General features: G+C 41.5%; 1 protein-coding gene across 2 annotated transcripts in view; it reads right to left on the minus strand.

Moving 5' to 3' along the window:
* EIF2AK4 (eukaryotic translation initiation factor 2 alpha kinase 4) overlaps positions 1-23,390 on the minus strand; it is a 116,124-nt gene that overhangs the window by 6,728 nt on the left and 86,006 nt on the right. For both annotated transcript variants that reach the window (XM_082617908.1, XM_082617909.1), the window contains 10 exons: positions 21,437-21,486; positions 20,111-20,279; positions 19,062-19,178; positions 17,205-17,270; positions 14,134-14,304; positions 13,568-13,702; positions 10,257-10,364; positions 9,538-9,666; positions 7,823-7,909; positions 1,226-1,338 (listed from right to left, as the gene is read on the minus strand). In XM_082617908.1, the coding sequence (XP_082474034.1) occupies positions 1,226-1,338; positions 7,823-7,909; positions 9,538-9,666; positions 10,257-10,364; positions 13,568-13,702; positions 14,134-14,304; positions 17,205-17,270; positions 19,062-19,178; positions 20,111-20,279; positions 21,437-21,486 (1,145 nt within the window). The remainder of the gene's footprint in view (positions 1-1,225; positions 1,339-7,822; positions 7,910-9,537; positions 9,667-10,256; positions 10,365-13,567; positions 13,703-14,133; positions 14,305-17,204; positions 17,271-19,061; positions 19,179-20,110; positions 20,280-21,436; positions 21,487-23,390) is intronic.

Here is a 23,390-nt window from a genome sequence, read left to right on the forward strand (position 1 = left end):
ATTTGTAGACACCCTTCCTTGTAATAAACTCAGCTTTACCATAATAATCATTTTTAAAGGCTGCACAGTATTTCACTGTATTTACTGTAATTGGAACAGTCTTCTATAATATTGTGATATTATAAGTGAGATTCTCAAAGTGTGGTCCAGAGACCCCTGGAAGCCCCTGAGATCCTTTCACAGAGTATCTGCAACGTCAAAACTATTTTCGCAATAATCCTAAAATGTTAACTATCCTTTTTATTCTTATCCTCTCATTAATGTGTGATGGACTTTTCCAGAGACTACAGGATGTGTGATATCACAACAGACTGAATGCAGAAACAGACAAGACAATATAGTTTCTTCTACTAAAGCATTAGAGATTACAAAAATGTGAAACAATGCATTAACAATATCTGCAAAAATGTGAAACAATGCCACTCTTTCTTACTACATTTATTTTGTTTTGGAAAATAGTTATTTTCCATTAAAAAATGTTATGTAGGTTTGTATGTAATGAGTTTGTTATTTAAAATAAGTATTTTTAAAATGTTTACATTTTAATTTATAACAGAAATTATTGATAGATATAATCCACATAAACAAAGCTCTTTGGGGTCCTCAAATAATTTTTAAGGGTATAAAGGGGTTCTGAAACCAAAAAATTTGAGAACTGCTATTATAAACAGTGCCTTGATAGACATCTTTGTACATAGCCCTATGGAATAATTTTACTATAAATTCCTAAAGTGGAATTGCTGGGTCAAATTTTTTTTTTAAGTTTTAGTTTTTAGGCTTTTAACTTTTTAAAATTCCTATCCAGAGAGTTGAACCAATTTGCATTCCTATGATGAGTATGTGAGATCTTTTCCTAGAATATTATAATTTCCCAGAATATTAGATCTTTCAAAACCACTGACAAAACACTACTGAAATTCACTGATTAACAGACCAAATAAGATAATGGCAGATAGATTTTGATTCCTTAGGCTTTTCAAAATGATAAAAATTTTTTTGACATGTTATGAAGGACAAACATTGAAAGTCAGTTATGACTAGTCTTACGTAGGGGGTCATATACTTAAACTGCTGAGTTATTCAGAAGCAATAGAATGGTTCAATAAAAGTTATCCTGACCCATCTTTATTTCCCAAAAGGATCAAACTGACTTTTAAAATAAATGTATGGTAATTCTAGATAGGCAGTTGCAGCTGGTTTTCTGGGCTTTTGTTTACTAAGTTACCTGATAGTCCTCTCATCACTGACTTTAGTCCTCAGCTTCTGCACAACATGGTCCACGAGATCAGACTCCAGCACACGTTTCTCTGTTTGCCTTTCCTTCTCAAAAGACTTAACCTTAAAAAGAATGAAACATCCATCATTTCTGAAGCCAACAGGCTGAAGAGTACTATAGTAAGTCTACTAAGTCAACAGTTTAGGTTGATGGCTCTTAACCAGGGGTGATTTTGCTCCCCACAGGACATCTGGCAATGATTAGAGACACCTGTGGTTGTGACAGCTGAGGGGGGCGCTACTGGCATCTAGTGGGTAGATGCTAGGGATGCTGCTAAACACCCTACAACGCACAAGACAGCAGCCCCACAAAGAAGTATCTAGCCCCAAATGTCAAAGTGTGGCTGCTGAGAAACCCTGGTCTAGATCAGAATAGCTTATTATAGATGACAGAATTTGAAAAAAAAAAAAAAAAAAAAAAGGCCAAGACGAACCAGCTCCTATTTCATTTGATTCTTTCACATATTTTCCCTCTTAAACATCCTCGGGTCAGTCACCAAGGTTTCTACAACTCCTTGCCCCCTCCTTTCCAAACCCTAGTCCAGTCATCCCACTTTTACAGTGCCTATCTTGACATCTTTACTCCCATGGCCAACAACCTGCCTTGGCTTGGGATAGCCTGATATTCTGCCCTCAGCTACCCCATCTCCAATTTTCCCTCACTCCATTCCATGCTACATATTCCTGCAGGTGAATTTTTCTCATATACACCCTGATGTCCCCTTCTGTCCAAAAACATACACTAGCTCCCCCCTAACTGCTAAAACAAGTCCAAATTCCTTGGTTGGGCATTCTGGCTCTCCTTGATCTAGCTAGAACCATTCTCTCCTGCTGAAGTGCCCTTCTCCACAATCCTGCTTCACCCCAAATGGACTAATCAGGGTAATACCAGAAGAGTTCTCTGCTGGCCTGCCTCTATCTTTGGGACAATTCTACTGAAAGAACTACATTACCATTGCTATTCCTTTGCTTAAAAGGCCTTTTTAGCACGTACCCATATCCTGCCCATCCGTGAGGGTCCAGCATTAATCCCACCTCCATTCTGAAGACTTCCCTGCTACCTCTGTAGTAACCTCTCAGGCTGATGAAACCTCAGAGAACTTTCTTGTTGGACTCTCATGGCATTGAGCATTTTCGAGCTCACAATTGTGCATGAATGTCTTCTGTTCCCTGCTGGATTATAGGCGCCTTGACCTGTGGCTTAAATGTCCCTGCATCCACCGTGGCCCTAAATTCAATCCCTCCTATACTGTGAATGCTTAATAATGCACTTGCTAAGTGGGTGAATGAAGTGATGTCTTGCTCTTCAAATATGAAGATGATGCTATTGACCCACCACTAACAGAGGCAGAAGAGTCAAAAGAGCTGGATGGGCTGGAACAATGTACTGAAATGAACAACATCACATTTAACAGCGATAAATGTGAAGTCCTGTCATCAAGCCTCATTGTAGAAGGCTGGTCAGACATGGTGAGGACTGTGAAAAGGCCAGTGGGTTTTAGTTGATGATAAATTCAGGATGAGCCAAAAGAACTGCATGGTTGCTAAAGTTAGTTCACTTGTAGGCTGTATTAGAAGTATGTTATCTAGATTGAGGGAGGTCACAGACCCTCCTCATTTAGTCAGAACATGCTTAGAGCACTCTGTAGAATTCTAGTATCACATTTAAGGACAGACATTGACAAAGTTAAGTGTGTCTAGAGGAGGTTAACTAGGAGGGTCAAGGATTTGGAAATCACATTATGAAGAATGGCTTAAGTAACTGGAATGTTTAAACCAGAAAAGAGGACACTTAAAGTGGCATGGCAGTGGTCTCCTAAAATTTATGTGATGGTAGTAAGAGGAGGAAGAATTAGGTTTTTTTTTTTTTTTTTTTTGTGGGGTATGCGGGCCTCTCACTGTTGTGGCCTCTCCCATTGCGGAGCACAGGCCCTGGATGCGCAGGCTCAGCAGCCATGGCTCACGGGCCTAGCTGCTCCATGGCATGTGGGATCTTCCCGGACCGGGGCACGAACCCGCGTCCCCTGCATCGGCAGGCAGACTCTCAACCACTGCGCCACCAGGGAAGCCCTAGACTTGTTATTTTGACCATTCTGGAGGGCAGAACTAGGACCAGTGAATGTAAATTTGGGGAAGCAGATTCTGATTCAAGTTTTTAAAATTTGCTAATCATTATAGCAGTGGGTTACGATGCTGGAATTATCCAGCAGAGGCTAGGCGATCATCTTTTGGTAATATTACAGGAACGATCACTGCTCTGGAAGGGGCTTGATCGGTAGGACTTAGGGTCATTTATGATTTTGTGACTAACAAGCAGACCAGTAGTGGGGACTTACAAATCTTCCCATGAAGAAGTAATTACTACAGCAACTGCCTTTCTACCTTAAACAACTAGAAAACCAGACAAAATATATAAACAATGTTTTTCAGACATTGGACAACAACCAGTGGAGGACTGTTATCCTGAGAGGAGGGAAACAAACAAAGTGAGTCTACAAGTGCCCCAGATTACCGTGTTTAGGAAGTCTGCAGATGGCAGGGCAGGGAGGAGGAAGCTAAACAGAGGCCAGGAGTCTTGCCGAGCTGGGGAGACTGCAGTTTAGGGAGGCCATGATGGCTAGAAACTGTGGGGCAGAGGACTGAAGAGGAGGGAGCTACACACAGAGAAAGAAAGATTTCTGAAGCTCTGCAGAGAAGTCCACTCACATCTTTGAAACAGAAGTGATGTGTGCATGGGTGAGAGGGAACTATCCAAGGCTGGGGAAACAACCAGCAGACATGAGTGGGCATAATAATTTCTGAAATCCACAGGGCCAGGAATAGTTCTTGTTCTTTGACCAGAGTAGAGAGACCCCATGACACATGGGGCCTCAGGCAGAATCCTCCAAAGGGCACTGCCTTTGGAGTGAGGTTAAATTAGACCTAGACTAAAGGCTGCCCGGGCCCTGCCCTAACAAAACTTAAAGTCAAGCCTAGAAAGGGTCAAACAGAATCCAAGGATCTTAACTACATCCCAGAACAGAGTCCAGCAGTATTTACAGGAACATAAGAAAACCCAGCACCAAAAAATGTAAAATTCATAATGTCCAACAACCAACCAAAAATTACTGGGCATACAAAGTAGAAGGAAAATACAACTCATAACCAGGAGAAACATCAATAGACAGAAACAGACCAGAAATGTCAAGATGATGGAATTAAAAATGACTATTATAAATCTTATAAAGAATATAAAGGAAACAAGAACCATGATGAGGAGAGAAATGGAAGACATTAAAAAAAAGAGACACAAATGTAACTTGTACAGATGAAAAAACTACAATATCTGAAACAAGAAATGCCCTGTATGGGATTAATAGCAGATAAGATACTGCAGAAAACATGTGAATGATCCAGAATAAAGCATGGAGAGCGAGAAAAAACAAACAAAACCCACCAAAAACAGAGCCTCAATGAGGTGTGGGGCAAGAGCCAATGATTAACATACTGTAATCAGAGTCCCAGAAGGAAAAGGGACAGAACAATATTTGAAGAAATAATGTCTGAAAAGTTTCCAAATTTGACGAAAACTATACATCTACAGTTCAAATCTACAGTTCTAATACCAAGTATTAGAACATAAAGAGTTGATCACACTGAGGCACGTCATATTCAAATTGCAGTAAACCAGTGACAAAAGAAAATCTTAAAAAGGTGCCAGAAAATAAAAAGAAACATTATATACAGAGGATCAAAGCAGACTTTTAGACAGAAACTATCAGGTCAGAAAACAATAAAACCTGTGTTCAAAGTGCAAAAAGAAAAAAATGTGAATTGTGAATTCTATACACAGAAAAATTACCTCTCAAAAATGAAGGTAAAATGAAGACTTTCTCAGACCAGTAACAGTTGAGAGAATTCATTACCAGCACTAATCAGAAATATTAGGAAATTCTTCAGGCATAGAGAAAATGAAATCAGAATGATATCTGGCTGAACACAAAGGAATAAACAGTTCTAGAAATGGTAAATATAAAGGACATTCCTCCCTTATTTTAAAACCTCTTTAAAAGATAATTAACTAATTAAAAGCAAAATACTTACAATGTACTATGAAATTAATAACATATGTAGAAAAATATTGGCAACAATAGCACAAAGGATGAGAGAGGGGAAATGGAGATACTGTTTTAAGGTTCTTACAACAATATATGAAGGCATATAATATTTTTGAAGGTAGAATGTGATATGTTAAAAACGTATACTGGGGCTTCCCTGGTGGCGCAGTGGTTGAGAATCTGCCTGCTAATGCAGGGGACACGGGTTCGAGCCCTGGTCTGGGAAGATCCCACATGCTGCGGAGCAACTGGGCCCGCGAGCCACAATTACTGAGCCTGCGCGTCTGGAGCATGTGCTCCGCAACAAGAGAGGCCGCAATAGTGAGAGGCCCATGCACCGCAATGAAGAGTGGCCCCCGCTTGCCACAACTAGAGAAAGCCCTCGCACAGAAATGAAGACCCAACACAGCCAAAAATAAATAAATAAATAAAACGTATACTATAAACCCTAGAGAAGTTTCTAAAAAAAAATCCCACCAAAAATAAGAGTTATAGTTAATAAACTAATAGTAGAGATAAAATGGAATAAAAGCTATTCAATCTAAAAAGAAGGCATGAAAAGAAAAAAATGGAAAAAAAGAACATTTGGAACAAACAGAAAACAAATAGTAAAATGGTAGATTTAAACCCAACCATTTCAATAATTGCACCTTGTATTAATGGTCTAACCACTTCAATTAAAAGGCAGGGATTGTCAGAGTGGATACAAAGCAAACTTCAGTTATGACTGTCTCTAAATCCAAATTTAGCAGATTGAAGAAAAAAAAGAATGGAAATCAATAAAATAGAAAACGAATGAACAAAAATTAGAGAAAAATCAATGACATCAAAAGCTAGTTTTCTGAAAAGACAAAATTGATAAATCTCTAGCCAGAGTGATCAGGGGAGAAAAAGGGAAGACATAAATTACCAATATCAGGAATGAAAGAGGGGATATCACTATAGATCCTACAGATAGTGAAAGGGAATATCTGAAAACTTAGGTGAAATGGAAACATTCTGAGAAAGATACAAACTACCAAAATTCATTTAAGGAGAAAGAGGCAATCTGATAGCTCTTTATCTAGGCCCCTGTGGTTTTACCAAATATTTGAGAAATTCTACCAAATATTTGAGGATGAAATAATACCGATTCTACACAAAGTTATCCAGAGAACAGAAGATCCTACTAATTTATGAAGCCAACATCACTCTGCTATAAAAACCAGACAAAGACGTTATTGGAGAAAAACAAAGGGAAAATATGTTGATTTTTTCTTCCTTTAAAAATAGAAATAAAGGTTATGAGGTGATATATTTATGAGCATTTTTATTTATTTATTTATTTTTGATTGGGTATTTTTTTTTGGGTTTCAAAAGTAACTTTTATTGAATTCATCATTTTTCTTTGTTCTTTTGAGAAATATCCTCATATCTTCTTTTTTTTTTTTACGGTTTTTTTTAAATTAGTTTCTGCTTTACAACAAAGTGAATCAGTCATACATATACATCTGTTCCCACATCCCCTCCCTCCTGTGTCTCCCTCCCTCCCACCCTCCCCATCCCACCCCCCCAGGCGGCCACAAAGCACCGAGCCGATCCCCCCGCGCCATGCGGCCACCCCCCACCATCCATCCACCCCACGCCCGGCAGTGTATACACGTCCATGCCTCTCCCCGACCCCGTCACAGCCCACCCCACCATATCCCCAAGCCCACCCCCAGTAGGTCTGTGTCTCTATTCCTGTTTTACCCCTAAGTTCTTCATGACATTTTTTTTTCTTACATTCCATATATATATGTGTTAGCATACGGTATTTGTCTTTCTCTTTCTGACTTACTTCACTCTGTATGACAGACTCTAGGTCCATCCACCTCATTACAAATAGCTCAGTTTCGTTTCTTTTTATGGCTGAGTAATATTCCATTGTATATATGTGCCACATCTTCTTTATCCATTCATCTGTCGATGGACACCTAGGTTGCTTCCATGTCCTGGCTATTGTAAATACTGCTACATTGAACATTGTGGTACATGACTCTTTTTGAATTATGGTTTTCTCAGGGTATATGCCCAGTAGTGGGATGAGCATTTTTAGTTAAATGCAACATAGTAGAATTGGTTAGGAAGTAGCCAGAGGATATGCCAACCAGCAGGTATCAGCTATAGTTATTATTTTCTTAGATGGTCAAAGGGAACAAGGGGAAAAAAGTAGGGAAAAAAACTAGCCATAGTTTTTTAATTTTTATTTTTTTTGAGTTCAAAGAAAAGTGTTTAGATTCAGATTCTCTCTTCCTTATTTTATACACTTTCTCCAAAAACAGGCCTAGCAATTCAAAAGGAGAATGAAATAATGTATTTCCACCCCACAACCAAGGGCAGGACCTCAGTGGGAAGGTTGGGTGCTCCACGGTTAATACTGTTTGGGAAATTTGACTGTTGAATTGTGAAAGATTTCCTCTGGTCTTTACCTTGACATGGTTTCCTTCTTTATCTGAGACAAGAGCCACATAGGTGATTTCATGATGTCTGCAGTACTCCTGTAATTCCTCTTGGGACTGAAACAAATAAACACAGAGCAGCTAGAACAGCTTCAAGTAATTAATGAGAATGAAAACACTGGAGAATGAAAACACTGAAGAATGAAAACACTGTGTTCAGTGGATTCTCAAAGTGAGAAACTAAACATGCTGATTTCAGCGTTTATATAAATATTAAATATTTAAATATTAAGCAAGAAGAGTACAGAATTCAAAGGAGGAATAGACTTCCTTTGCTTTCCTTGCTTTCACTATTGTTCTAAGGGGCCATGCCATTCAATGTGGTCAGGACACAGTAAGAGGTTTTCAGAAGCTTCACATCTTGATAGAAGGTGCCAAAAATTACACACACACACACACACACACACACACACACACACACACACACACACAGAGTTAAAAGGCCTTTGGGGAAAGCAAAGGCAACAAAAGAAATAGTAGAAGGTGAAAAGTAGAACTGAAGCATAAAGCAAAGAAGCATCAGAGCAGAGAAGACTGCAGGGGATGCCTCTGTGCAGGGCTGAAGTCACCGTTACTGAGCTTATAATTTTACTTTAGGACAGAACACTTCTCTAACAATTTATGAAACAAGTAAACAAATGGCATAGGATACTGTTCTGTCAAATGACTATAATTTATTGCTCAGCATACTTCTGATATCAATTTTTACGTAACACACACAAAAATGGACAGCAGCAGCTCTTGGCAGCTAATGTGGAAGAAGCAGGTGGGAGGGTGGGGTTCTGTTTCCCTGGGCATCTCTTCACTCTCTGGGGCACCACGAGTGTGGGTGAACGTGTGTACAACTCGGAGGACCACCTGGAAGTGCAGCCCCTTCTGTGATCTGCTTGTACAGAAGTTAGTCATCTAAAGGCCCCCCTTTCTAGAGGGTAGGCAGGTGCTCAGTGGTGCCATTTTCCTCACTCTGGGTGTGGAACCCAGAGCAAGTGTTAGGCCTGCTGTGGGAGGTCTGAAGATATAAAGCTACAAACACACTAAACACAGAATGCCTTTGGGAAGTGTGCTAGGCTAGATAATGGCCCCACAAAGATGTCCACATCCTAATCCCTGGGAACCTGTGACTATGTTACCTTATATGGTAAAAGGGACTTTGCAGATTGATTAAAGTTAAAGATCTTGAGATGGGGAGATTATCCTGGATTATCTGGATGGGCCCAGTATAATCACAAGGGTCCTGGTAAAAGGGAGACAGGAGGATCAGTTAGAGATGGAAGGACAGAAGCATAGCGTAGAGAGGAAAGAAGATGCTACCCTGCTGAGTTTGAAGATGGAGGAAGGGGCCATGAGCAGGAATGCAGGAGGCTTCTAGGAGCTGGAAAAGGCAAGGAAGTGGATTCTCCTCCTAAAGCCTTCAGGAGGAACCAGCCTTATCAGACACCTTGATTTTAACCCAGTGAAACTGATTTCAGCCTTCTGAACTCCAGAAATATAAGATAATAAATAAGTGTTGTTTTAGACCACTAAGTTTATGGTAATTTGTTACGGCAACAATCAGAAACTCATAGAGGAAGCAACTGAAACCACAGAGATAAAGAGTTTGGCAGAAACTAAAGCCGTAGAGGATGATTTCCTATTGAAGCCATGACTATGTGCACTCCACTCACAGATGCTTTTTGTCTCATTACCTGTGACCAGTCATACATGATTTCTGCTGTGATTCCCGCTGACCAGAGTTTCTGGGTTAGGTTGATGGCCCTGGACATGGACATCTGGCCAACACTTACAACGAGGAGGTCACAAGAGCTTACTGTAACCTGTATCAGAAACAGAGTGATTACATTTAGAGGAGGGAGACTGTGGGCATATATGTGACACCAAGGAGGCAGCGCTCATGTGAAAACAGGCATCTTAAAATTGTGTACAGTGACATAAATGCCAAAGTCTTCGCTTTTCAAATGACATGGTTAAAAAAAAAGACACAGTCAAAAAACTTTTATATTAGTCTTTTAAGATAGGGTAGTTGAAATTATTTCTAAATCATCAGAAAGACATTCTTTTTCTCTGGGAAAACTAATCTTGCCTGAAACATAGGGAAAAAACCATTTCTAGCTTTGTAGAGTACAGCAGTATTTATGAACAAAGGGCTTTGATATGAGTCTGCTAACAAGTGTAATATCTCACATTTACATAGCATATTTCAGATGAGGAGAGTAAGGCTAGTGGACTAAGGTCCCCCAGCTAAAAGCAGAGGCTAAGTACTCACACCAAGATTTAGGCTTGTCTCTCATGGCAAAGGTGATCTCCCAAAACCTCAGTCTATAGCTACCACATCTGAGGCTCCATGTGTATGACTACAAAATGAAAGACATCTCAAAGCACACTGGGAAGCAAAGCTGGAACTTACAGGTTCTTCCATGTTGAGGACAGCAGCAGTTATCTTGTCTATGGCTATGCTGACCCCAATGGCAGTAGGAACTGGCCCCAGAGCCTGTGGTCCTCTAAACAGGGGAATCTGTGGAGAGAGACATACAGCTCTGGTTATGAAATGGAGATGAAGGTGTGATTATAGGAAAAGCAATGATTTGCACTCTAACAGCAACTTATCAAAGGGTTCAACAAAATAAAGTGTGTGTGTGTGTGTGTGTGTGTGTGTGTGTGAGCAAGGGAGAAGAGCAAGCACACATGTCACTTCATGAATGTTGATGAATGTTGCATCTAGCTCTGCACTGTTCAATCTGGCAGCCACTAACCACATGGGGCTTGAGCATTTCAAATGTCTAATCCGAATTCACATGTGCTGTATATGTAAAACACACTGGTTGCAAAGACTCAGAATGGAAAAGAATGTAACTTAGCTCCTTAATAATTTTTAAATGTTTGATTATACGTTGAAATAGTATTTGGGGTATACTGGGTTAAATAAATGCTAATTATAAAGATGTCGGAAAAAATGTAAAGTAACTCCTTAATAATTACAAAAATTTTGATTACATGCTTACATATTATTTTGGATATACTGGGTTAAATAAAATATATTATTACAATTAATTCCACCTTTTCTTTTTACTTACTTTATGTTACTAGACAATTTAAAGTTGCATACATAGGTTCTAGACCAAGATGGGTAGGTACATTTCTCCCTATTCCTCCTGCTAAGCTAAAGCCCCTGGACATTACATATAAAACAAACATAAGACAGCTCTGAAAGTGGAGAGAAGATGGCAGGCTGACCGGGGACCATGGGATCTGAGGAACGACATGTGGTGAGTTCCCTGGGTTTGGTTTTTGCCTCATATACTCTGGACTGGGTGTTGGAGAAACTGTCAACCCAGAAATGCCAAGGAGAACAAACAAGAGAGCCCCAAGGAAAAGCTGCTGTCTCTGGTCAAAAGACCAAGAAAGGGGCAACCTAGCAAGACAGAAAACTTTTAGACAAGATCTGCCCTGTTCCAGTCAAACATCACAGAAAAAGCACAGACACTCCCACTCACAAAGGCTGAGTGCGGGCCAACACATTCACCCTTTCCCAGATGTAAGGAGGTCCCCGCCAAGTCCCAGCAGGGCGGCGTCTGAGAAAACTAAATGGGGAGTCAGGGCTTTCGTATCTGCCTGGGAGTAATGCTTCCCCCAGCGGTGTCAGTGGAGACCAGGACCCCTAGGATCCCCGACTTCCACCCACACCCAAGCAGTAACCAGGCCCTCCTCCCCTCTGGGGCGGTGCCGGAGGAGGCTGAGTGGGAAGCTGTAACATTCACCACTATCCAGTGGTAACAAGGCCACCTGCCAGCTCCCCCATGCCCCCACCCCTCCACTATACTCTCAGTGGAGGTGTGTGGGAAGCGGTAACAAGGCACTTGTCCCACGCTCCGGATGTAGAAGGAGGCCGAGTGAGAAACATGGATCTTCACCCCCAACCGACAGCAGCAAAGTGCCACCCCCTCCCCTGCCCCCCCACCCCGTACAGTATCAGAGGAAGCCTCCTAAATCAGAAGATCTAGGGAAAGTTCCACACTCTCATAATGTAAGACTCAAAATGTCCAGAATACAACTGAAAATCATGTATCATAACAGGAACCAGGATCTCAAAGTGAATGAGAAAATCAACAGGCACTAACAAGATGACATAGATGTTGGAAAAATCTGGCAAGGATTTTAAAGCAACCAGCATAAAAATGCTACAACAAGCATTATAAATAGGCTCGAAACAAATTAAAAAAATGGAAAGTCTCAGCAAAGAAGCAGAAGACAAAAAATTCACTGGATTGGCCCAATAGCATAAACGGAGATAACAGTGGAAACAGAGAAATTGAAGATAAAAATCAGTCTAAACAACAGAGAAAACAGACTGTAAAGCAGAATGTCCCAGAACCACAGGAGCATAACATTTGTGTCATCAGAGTCCTAGAAGGAGAGAAAAAAGAAGGTAAAGCTGAAAACACTGTAGAAGAAATAATGCCTGAAACACTCCTCCTCTGATACTATGCCGGATAGTGGTGAAGGTTCCAGCTTCCCACTCAGCCTCCTCTGGCACCGCCCCAACAGGGAGGGGGACCTTGTTACTGCTTGGGTGTGGGTAGAAGTCGGGGATCCTGGCCTCCACTGACTCTGCTGGTGGGGGCGTGGGGGGCACTGCCCCCAGGCAGGTATGAAAATCCTGGCTCCCTGTTTAGCCTTCTCTGATACCTGCTGGGGCTTGGTGGGGGACCCACATTAGCAAAAGACAAACCTATAGATTCAAGAAGCTGAGAAAGTCCAAAACAAGACAAATCCAAAGAAAGTCATGCCAAGATACATCATAATTAAACTTCAAACTAAAGACAGACAAAAAAAAATCTTAAAAGCATTGAGTGAGAATCATCTTTCCTATACGGGAAAACTAATTCAAAAACAGCAGATTTGGGCCTCCCTGGTGGCGCAGTGGTTGAGAGTCCGCCTGCCGATGCAGGGGATACGGGTTCGTGCCCCGGTCTGGGAGGATCCCATATGCCGCGGAGTGGCTGGGCCCGTGAGCCATGGCCGCTGGGCCTGCGCATCCGGAGCCTGTGCTCCGCAACGGGAGAGGCCACAATAGTGAGAGGCCCGCATACCGCAAAAAGAAAAAAAAAAAAAAAAAAAAACAGCAGATTTCTCATCAGAACCCAAAAATTTTGCGTAAATACAGCAGACTTTCTTGAGTTCCTCAGAGTTTGACACTGGAAGCAAAAAGCGCAACACTGTCTGATGTGGACCTCAGTGTATGCTGAGGAAATATTTAAGACAATTATAAATGGGGGATGGGGTTAGGGACACAGAGGGAGGTAAGGTTCTATATTCCATTTGTACTGTATCTCAGTTGTGGTGGTCGTTATGGGAATCTACACATGTGATAAAAACGGCACAGGATTAGACACATACAGTGTATGGATGTCCACTTCCTGGGTTTGGTATTTTATTATAGTTATGCCAGCTTTTTGGAAGCAACTGGGTAAAATGTATACAAGACCTCTCCGTACTATCTTTGCAACATCCTGTAAACCTATAGTTATTTAAATGAAAGTTGAAAACATTACAAATGTAGTTCACAAGACATTTCTACTCCTAGGTGAAATATATATAGGTGTTCAATTATACCAGTGGTTCAATTTTTCTGTAGTTTTGAAAAATTTCAAAATAACGAGTCGAGGAAGAAATGAAATCAAGTCAGAACAAATCAACAAACACAGGGCAAGCCCTCACCAGCAGGTCATATCTGCCACCAGCTGCAAGGATTTCAGATATAGCCCTTTGCCTCCGTCTGATGAACGCCACAAACTGGAAGATGATTCCGCTGTGCTGTTGCACTTTGTAAACCAAGCCCAGATTGATCAAGACCTGCCAAGGGAAATGCCATACAAACGAGTCAAGGGCTCGAGATTTAGAATGTGCGATGCTGAAGACACCATTTTCCATCATCAGCATCAGAACAATCTATTTAGTGTAAACAAAATATTCAGTAAGATCTGGCACGTGGTCTGTTTAAACTATAGCCTGCCAAGTAAGAGAAGCTCTGTTCTCTTCAAGAATAACCACTTCTCTGAGGCTGACATAATAAGGATTGCTGCACAATAGGAACTGTGATGCTTACAAAGAAATTCTGATTTAAGCCAAAATTATTCCTAGATATCAAATGTTCCAAAATGTAGAAAGCAGCGTTCTTCTGGGAAAATAAAACTTACCAGCAATTACAAAATAAAACCCATTTCCTCCTTGTGCTAATATTAATGCTACAAACCTGTGCTGCCAGAATCAAACAGTTGCCAAACCTGTAACTTTATGCCAAGTTTCTTCAACAGTCCCACAACCTCCTCTAGATCTTTTAAGCCATACTGCACCAACTGGGCAACACCCGTTTTCTGTTTTATTAATGAATTTATTGTTGGTGTCAGATCTTGCAGCTCTCCCTTCTGCTCAATAAATTTGTAGAGTCGACACAGCTGGAAAGCAAAGAGGCACAGTTAGCTTCCAAAATCCACGGCAAGAAAGACTCACTTTGCAGTGTGTTTCCTACACACAGGGGAGCATGGCAGAGCTTTTGTACCTCTGAAAGGGTGGATTTTGTGGTCAAGGGTAATTTTAATCTTTCCCACAATCCCGACTAAGGACTATCCTTTTCCAAACCTCTAAAGCACCTCGCAGAAGTGCTTTAGGTACCTACTCACAGTTAATTTTTAGTCACACAATCTTACAGCAAATGCTGACCCCAGCAGAGCAGACCCTGGTACTAGCAGATCCTCCATTATATATTTTTAGGCCAGTATTGCTCCTATTTGCCTTCCTCATGCTCATGAATTTCCATTACTACAGGCACGTCAATGGGGGACAGGAAGGCAAAGTCTGACTCGTTCTAATACTACACTGAATTAGCCAGGAATTCCCTGTCCTCGCTTTGAATAGCTCCTATTTGTAGCCTTGAGATGCAGTTTGGATACTGTCTCCTAGAGGCAGCCCCTGATTCTTCCTTCTCTCTGGCTCAGAGCTCACCCCAGATCCCAGCTCTCACCAGCTGTACTCCTCATCTTCCCCAGGAGGGGGCAGTGGCTAATAATGACCCTGGCACACAGCAGGTGAAAGAGGAAGTTACTATGATCATAAAACCAGAAAAAAAGAATCCCAGGGGCTAAAGTGGAAACTAAGAAACAAAATTATAGCTACTTTGAGACTACAGGCAGGCAGAACCTAGTTCATCTATAAGTTGGCACGTGGAACCAAAGAGCTGAATGAAGACTTTGTTTAATAATCATAAATCACTTGTATTTTAAAAAAATCCGAAAGTGTTAAAATCTATAATTTCTTTACTATATTAAAGATAAAAATTTTTAATTTTAAAATTACATCTTTGATTTTAAATTTTTTTCTTCTTAATAAAAAATTGTTTCTTCTCAATACATTTTAACATTATATCACCCCATTAATAAACTACCAGAAGCACTAGAGTTAACACCCCCAGATTCTGGTTCTCACCCTATCATCAACTAACTCCATGTGACTTGGGATAGGTCACACATCTCTTTGGACCTTAGGTGCCTCATCTGTAAAATACGAAGACCGGGCCAGATATTTGAAACTCTCCTGCAATATTTCTCCTCCCTTTTCTAGTATCCTTAGAGTTCCCTTTTAAAATAATGAGAGTACCAAATGCCTATATTAGATACTAATTTTTCCATTTTGAACTAATCAAACACACAACTTCAAATTAATGCTTAATATCAAATGACTAGTGGGTAGAGATTTAGCAAAAAGCAAAGAAGCTGACATTTTAGCAACCAATGCAGCTATCATGAGCAAGTGTGAAATATTTTGAAATGTGACATTAGTTCAAAGAACCTTTTGGGCTTGAACCTTTGGTTGGGCAAGGAGTCACCGAACTGGGCAGTTTCTTGGGCAGATCCTTTGTGTCATTTATACACAGGACTATCTCTGCACAGGCTATGTGCTGTGTACACATCTAGGGTATTATGTAAATACGGTTCTTCATATTAGAATATTATGCCATTGGGTCACTTTGTAATTGTTAAGATCTCCTCTAATATTTAACATTTAAAATGTCATCTGGTTTAATTTCTAGAGCTCCTAGTGGTATGTATCTGGTTTACTTTCCCAACCTGCAAACTATCTGAGTGATTTCTTTAAACCACGGTGCCTGTGAAAGTTGTTTTAAAGAGCTGAGGGTAGACACATGCTGTATGGGTCCCCTCATGGCTTTTAAAGGCCAATATGAATGAAGAAGTTGAAAGCAGTCTGTGGACTCTTCAACTGACTCCTCTTTATATCCCTAGCACTGTGCCTGACACACTGTAGGTGTCCCAAAATCTGAATGACTCTGCCTGGCCTGCGTACGATCATGTATATATATTTTTTAAGTCTTTATTGAATTTGTTACAATATTACTTCTGTTTTATGTTTTTGGTTTTTTGGCCACAAGCCATGTGGGACCCTAACTCCCTGACCAGGGATTGAACCGGCATCCACCCCCCCACCCCCCGCCCTTGCATTGGAAGGCCAAGTCCTAACCACTGGACCAACAGGGAAGTCCCCGTACGATCATATTTTAATCTATCCCATAAGTGAATTTTGCTCATCACCACAGGATTATGTAATTGAGTGTCAGACCAAGGTCTAGAAGGGTTCTGGGAAAGCAAAAAAAAAAAAAAAGAAAGAAAAATCTTCTCTTATATAAATATTCAGGAAAATGTAAGAAATCCCTGTTGTCTTTTGCTTTTCAGGGACTGAGTTAAGTGTGGGTGACTGTGTCAAAGATCTGGGCCCAACCTGATGCCTACAGAGAGAAATGACAAACCTGTTTACCCCATGAGATTTTTCCTCATTGCCAATGTGAGCAAATGAACGATTTTAGGAGTAGGAAATGCCCAGAAAAGCAAGAGCTTTAATGCAGCTCTGAGGTGTTAGAAGACCAGGGGGCGGGGGGGAAGCATGGGAGGTGGACAACCAAATGACTTTGCAGAGCTCTGTGCCTCAAACTAGTCCTGAAGCATCCGTTTCAGAAGAGGCCAAGCAGTATGAGGTCTCCTCAGCAGGAGGCTCCACCAAGCACAGCCTTTACGAGGGGTGTGAGAAAGAAGGATCTGGTGATCAGGGAGAAACAGGGTGATTACAGCACACTAAGGGGCAGCATGGAGAGGCATTCTTTGATCACGACACTGGCTTCTCTTCCCCTAATCCCAGACGTTGCCATGGCACCTATCAACACTCAAGGGGAAAACTGTCTGAGGCAGCTGGGGGCACTGCTGCCTTACTGCAGTGAGAATTTGGTGGCATTTTCTGGTACCACAAAATTACAGAGAGAGCTGTAATCACATTGTTAAAATGTACTTACACTATTCGATGACAAAGACAGATTACAAAATTTAGCTTCCACTTCTCTCCTTGTCAGCTTTTCGGTCTAATGGGGCAGAAAAAGGTAACAATGAGAGTCACCAAATTTGGCCCTGAACAAGATACAATTTCCAGGCTAATTCTGACAGGTGTAACCTTCATTTTGGACAAACAGCTCCTCATCATGAAAGATGGATTAACTCTGATTAAAAAACATTTTTTCCCTCCACAATTCACATAAACTATAACATTGTTTTAAAATGTGAATACCCCTGACGTAAAAGAATTAATAAGGGGAGAGCTGCACTTGCTGAATGGTGAGGTGACCCAGAGGTGGACAGGCTTAACCAGGGTGCTTATGTTGGGCTGGGAGGGAGTCAATTGATCCACGTCCCCTAATGAAAGCCATGTGCGGACAGGCTCTGAGCGCCATCCCACGCTGGCAGGCAGGCTGCAGGATATGAACAAGAGTGATGGGAAGCCCTCTGCATCCCCGGGGGTTTCCGCCAGCGTCTCTCTGACACTATGTTGTATCTGTCCCTGCCAAACAGCAGCAGCACTTTGGGAGGAGAAAAGAACCACAAAGGAGCAAACAGTAAAGTTAGGGCCCTTGATGTGTCCCTGGCAGACGAAAGAAAAGCGAGTTGAGCTTTTTAATGTACAAAAAACAGTGAGCCGTTATGGACTTCCCCTGCTCGTCCTTCCTTAAGCATAGGCTGTCTGGCACTGTTAGCTATCGAATCTCCTGGATGTTCTTATTTTAGAATAAATAGGATAATAATAAATAATATTTCACATGAAAAGAAATTAGAAAAGAAGGATTCAATTCCATCCCGGCGCCGTAATATATAATACTATTTAAGCTTTTCACTGTTTCCCCTCCAGGCTTTGCACACATACTAGAGAGTAACGAACACTGTGATGTGGCTAAATGAGGAAGAGTAGCAGGAGGTGACGCTGCCCTAGTCGCACAGGAAGGAGGTGATACATGAGGCCCCAAGAGAGATCTAAACCAGTCTCCCCCAGTTCAACCAATCCAAGTCTATAAATGACTTTACTGATAAGCTCAGACAGGTTGGAAGAAATAAGGGCAGGGCATAAGTCTTTTACTCTCAAAACTAACACTTCCCTTTCTTGGTCTCTCTAAAGGACAGCAACAGTGCTTGTGAGATTAGAGAGAGTTAATCCATGTAAAGGGCTTAGAGCAATGCTTGGCACATGAATATTGAGCATGGCATATGTTCAATAAAGGTTAACACTTTTTAAAAATTATTACTGGCAAGTATCAGGACCAACTACTCAGTGATTTTTTGCCTCAAGAAGTAGGTTAGTGAAGAACTCTATTATATTTTATTTTATTTTATTTTTTATTGATTTATTTTTTTTGCGGTACGCGGGCCTCTCACTGTTGTGGCCTCTCCCGTTGCGGAGCACAGGCTCCGGACGCGCAGGCTCAGCGGCCATGGCTCACGGGCCCAGCCACTCCGTGGCATGTGGGATCTTCCTGGACCGGGGCATGAACCCGTGTCCCCTGCATTGGCAGGCGGACTCTCAACCACTGCGCCACCAGGGAAGCCCTACTATATTTTAAATTAAATAAGATAATTCAATCTTCAGAAGTTACCCTTAAAAAAACACCCTGGAGGTCACAAGTAGCACAAGGCTTAGTACAGAATAAAAGCTCAACCAACACTTGTTAACTGTTGACAGAATCAAAGCCAATCGGTTCTTTTACCTTAGAGCAATAAGGGAAGGAGATAAAAGTTCCAATTCAGTTTCATGGTTACATCACTAAGAAAATACCCATGAACTATTATTATTATCCTTCAATATCAACTCAAAGTTATTAAATGCTTACCACAGCATCATACAGAATAACATAGACTTGACTGAGTTTATCTTCTGGGATCCCACAGTGTAAGAGTATTGCTTTCAGTAACATGGTATGGTTCAAGTAAATACTGTAGTTTCTTTCCTAGGATAGAGAAACTATTATTATTTTCATTATAAAAGCAATATATGCACATGACCAAATCTAGTATCTTATCACCAATTTACCAACCTGACACAATGGAAGGACTGAATTTTAGCATATTGCCTTCTAGTTTACTTTTTCATATACATTCTTCTTGCACTATTGTGGTCAGAGTATAATATAATTTAATACTTTATTATACGCATCAGAAATACTCTGGTTTTCAACTATGTTCAAAAGCCTGAGCGAGCCGACACAGATTTCAAGGAGGGAGAGGACCGGGTTCAATAGTGACTGACCTATAAGCCTGGCTGGTGGAATATAAGCACACAAGTCAATCAATGAGCATCTGCAGGGTGGCGAGACGTGTGCTGAGCCAGGTGCAGTGGGAGAAAGGGTCCCAACCGCAGCTGGATAGAGAGGTCCTTCTGGACAGGGACACGCCGTGACTGACGGGTGTTCACTGTGGTGGGGTGAACAGGGCGTGTGTGTGGGATGGAGAGGAAAGGCAGAGGAGAGCCACCACTGTGCTCACAGCAGCCTCCACTGGCTGGGTAGTCCACAGAGACTATGCAAAGTGAGGCTGGTTGTTAAGAGCCTGGGTGTAGGAGGGAGCTGAGGGTTCTCAACATGCTCAAAGCATCCTAGGAATCTTAGGCTAATTCCTCAAATTTTGGAAGAATGGATGGAGAAACAACACCCTCCCCCCAACCAAAGAGACAAAAATAAAACCCGTTCTGGTTAAGGCAGAGGTAAGAGCCTGAGACAAGTCTCAAAAGCTACATCAGACTTTCCCGGGGACTTGAGTAACAATGTGATTCACCGCCAGCAGCATCTGAGGAGCAGTTCTGCAGTCGTGGCTTTCCCACGGCACTCGGCAGAGGACTCTATCTAGCGGGATAACCTTGGGATGTTAGGATATGGGAAGGAACCTGAAGTGCTGGAAACTCCTGGATGATTTCATAGATAGTGTAGATGATTTCAGCGGTGGGCAGAGAGCTGTTGGTGGTAGAGGTGACGATATCAAACGCACATTCCAGAAGTTCTTTGGGATGAAATCGGTCTAATTTGCGAGGTCTGAACACACGTTCTATGCAGTATCTGGAGAGAGAAACCCGCGTTTCTAAGGTCACTGCTTACTGCAGGGGTCCCCAGCCGGGCGGCACAGCAGGAGGTGAGCGGCGGGTGAGTGAGCGAAGCTTCATCTGCTGTGCCGCTCCCGGTCGCTCACATTACCGTCTAAACCATCCCCCCCATCAACCACCCGCCATCCGTGGAAAAACTGTCTTCTATGAGACCGGTTCCTGGTGCCAAAAAGGTTGGGGACTGCTGGCTTACTGGAACTAAATATGTGTAAGAGCTTGTTGAATAAGATAAAATAAACAAATGTGAAAAAATTAATCAGTAGTATGGTTAAGAAAACATAAAGATAGATGTGTCAAGAATAGTCTTGCCTTGTGATCTAGGTTCCAATTCCCAGTGTTGCCGCTATTAAACTACAGGGCTTTTTTTTTTTTTTTTTTTTAATGTCTGAAACAGAGATGAAATTACAAACAAAAATAATTTTATCTTAAGTGTTTGCTTTCTACACAGTGATCCCCACACCTTAGGACTAGAAATATGAACTGTTCACTTGGAACTGAGAATAAAAGCATGTAAAGAGCTCTGATTTTGTTTAGGAAAGGAGCTGCAAAGTCGGCTGCCTCGTTGACAGGAATATTGCTCCAATTTATGAAGCTCTTGGTGTTTGACTCCTGTGGTATTTGAATGTACACCAAACCTTTCCCCAGCAGTAAGTGCCTGGAGGTCCTTGGCATTCAGCATTCCTGCTGGGTTTACTCCACTTCTCCAGAAGCAGCTTTTATGCAGTTACCTTTGTAGGCAGTTTTCACACAGAGACCATTGGCCACTTGTCCCTTCAATTAAATTTTAAAAGGGGCCATCTGTGATCAAAAACAGCCAGATGTTTTTCCAAGCAACTGGTTGTGAAAATAATTAGTCATGTGACTTGGGGACATTTAGAAGGCACAGAATAGACTGTGGGAGCTTCAGGTACCTACCCAACTGCTACATTCCTTCAAAGGGGAGGCTGCCAGTCCTGATCATAGAAAGGGGTACTGGGACTGGGCTTTTTGACCATTTTCCAAGCTCAGTACTTTAAACTCCAAATTCTTTACTGTGTAAGGATCACAGAAGATGAAACATTCTTCCTTGGTTTCTTTCCCACATCCACCAAATGAACCCCCGTTGTTTCTTACCGTTTTAAATTCAAGATATTATTTCTTGCCACGTATCTTGCAAAAGGAACCTGAAAAATAAAGTTTCAAAGGTCAATGTCAAGATGTGCCAACCACCTTTTGTTTTTTTTTTTTTTTTGCGGTATGCGGGCCTCTCACTGTTGTGGCCTCTCCTGTTGTGGAGCACAGGCTCCGGACGCACAGGCTCAGCGGCCATGGCTCACAGGCCCAGCCGCTCTGCGGCATGTGGGATCTTCCCGAACCGGGGCACGAACCCGTGTCCCCTGTATCGGCAGGCGGACTCTCAACCACTGTGCCACCAGGAAAGCCCCTACCTTTTGTTTTTTTACTAACAGCTTTGAGTTGTAACTCACCACAGAGTTCTCCCTTCTAAAGTTTACAATTCACTGGTGTGTAGAATATTCACAAAGTTGTGCACTGCTTGCCATTCACACCCCTTGGGATGTTCCTGAGTTGGTCAGTCAGCAGCCGACTGCACTGCTGGATGTACCGCCAACCTTATTCACTGTGCATTTCTTAGGTTTTTGAATTTGAGAAAAAATCACTATTAAACACACTCTGCTAAATTTTTTATTATGCCAAATTAAAATCAGTGCAAGTTATTTGATTATCTGTGAATTTTTTAAAGTGTCACTTATAATAATGCAATCAACATGGGTATTACCTCTTTTTTATTTTTTTAATAAATTTATTTATTTTTGGCTGAGTTGAGTTTTTGTTGCTGTGCATGGGCTTTCTCTAGTTGCAGTGAGCGGGGGCTACTCTTCATTGCAGTGCGCAGGCTTCTCATTGCGGTGGCTTCTCTCGTTGCGGAGCACAGGCTCTAGGCATGCAGGCTTCAGTAGTTGTGGCACGCGGGCTCTAGAGCGCAGGCTCAGTAGTTGTGGCGCATGGGCTTAGTTGCTCCGAGGCATGTGGGATCTTCCTGGACTAGGGCTTGAACCCGTGTCCCCTGCATTGGCAGGCAGATTCTTAACCACTGCGCCACCAGGGAAGCCCAGGTATTACCTCTTATGGTGAATTTCCTGACTTTCCTATAGATCTTACAGAAGAAATTCTTAATAACCACTCACTAATAATCACCACAACTTATAAAACCATTATCAGATTGCCTCAAGAGATCTGACGTGGTATCATTAATCAATGGGTCAAATTCTCAAAGGGCAATTACTTTTTTGGGGGGGGACTGAATATATCAGCTCACAGAAAGAGAGCTGATGTTTAAAAATCTGCATTTTAGTGTCCTAATGTCTAGAGAAGAAGAAGCCAGTTTTAAGTATAGCTAAGTAAAGGTTTGCCGTTCTATCCTTTCTTCAACAGAGCCCAAGTGTCTGATATGCTACCTACTTACCCCTCACTCAAAATAATCCCAAATCACTTGACTTACTATAAAAGAAAAACTAAATCTGAGGGTATGGAAGGAATTTCTTCTTAAACCATAAAACAAAACATAGATATGCAAAAAAGACAATGCCCTGATTCCAGACCTCCCTCCAGAGAAATACAGTCAAAAGTTCGAGTCTTTGACACTTCACTCTGGTGATACAAACAAGCTGGTATGTGACGTTGTTCACACGCATGTGGGAACATGTATTCACCTCACACATACTGGGTACACGCAAACACACAGTGCACCTTATGCACACGCTCAGTTGTGCTTTTTTAAACGTTTTTCTTTCTCTATATAATAAAAATGGAATTGTATTAGAGTTCTTTTGAAACATACTTCTTTTCAGCTAACAATATACCATGGACATTTCTACAGATCAAATATAGATATGGATCTAACTAAATATATATGTATTTTGACCTTTTACCTCCTTAATATTCCATAAGAAATTATTCAACCATTTTCCTATTGATGAACATGCAGTTTTCAGTTTTTGACCACTATGATAAATTGTCAATGGACATCCTTTTAATGTTTGTATACCAATGTGTTATTTTTTTAAGT

Source organism: Mesoplodon mirus (genome assembly GCF_964341445.2).
Source record: "Mesoplodon mirus genome assembly, chromosome: 4".
Taxonomy (NCBI): Eukaryota; Metazoa; Chordata; class Mammalia; order Artiodactyla; family Ziphiidae; genus Mesoplodon; species Mesoplodon mirus.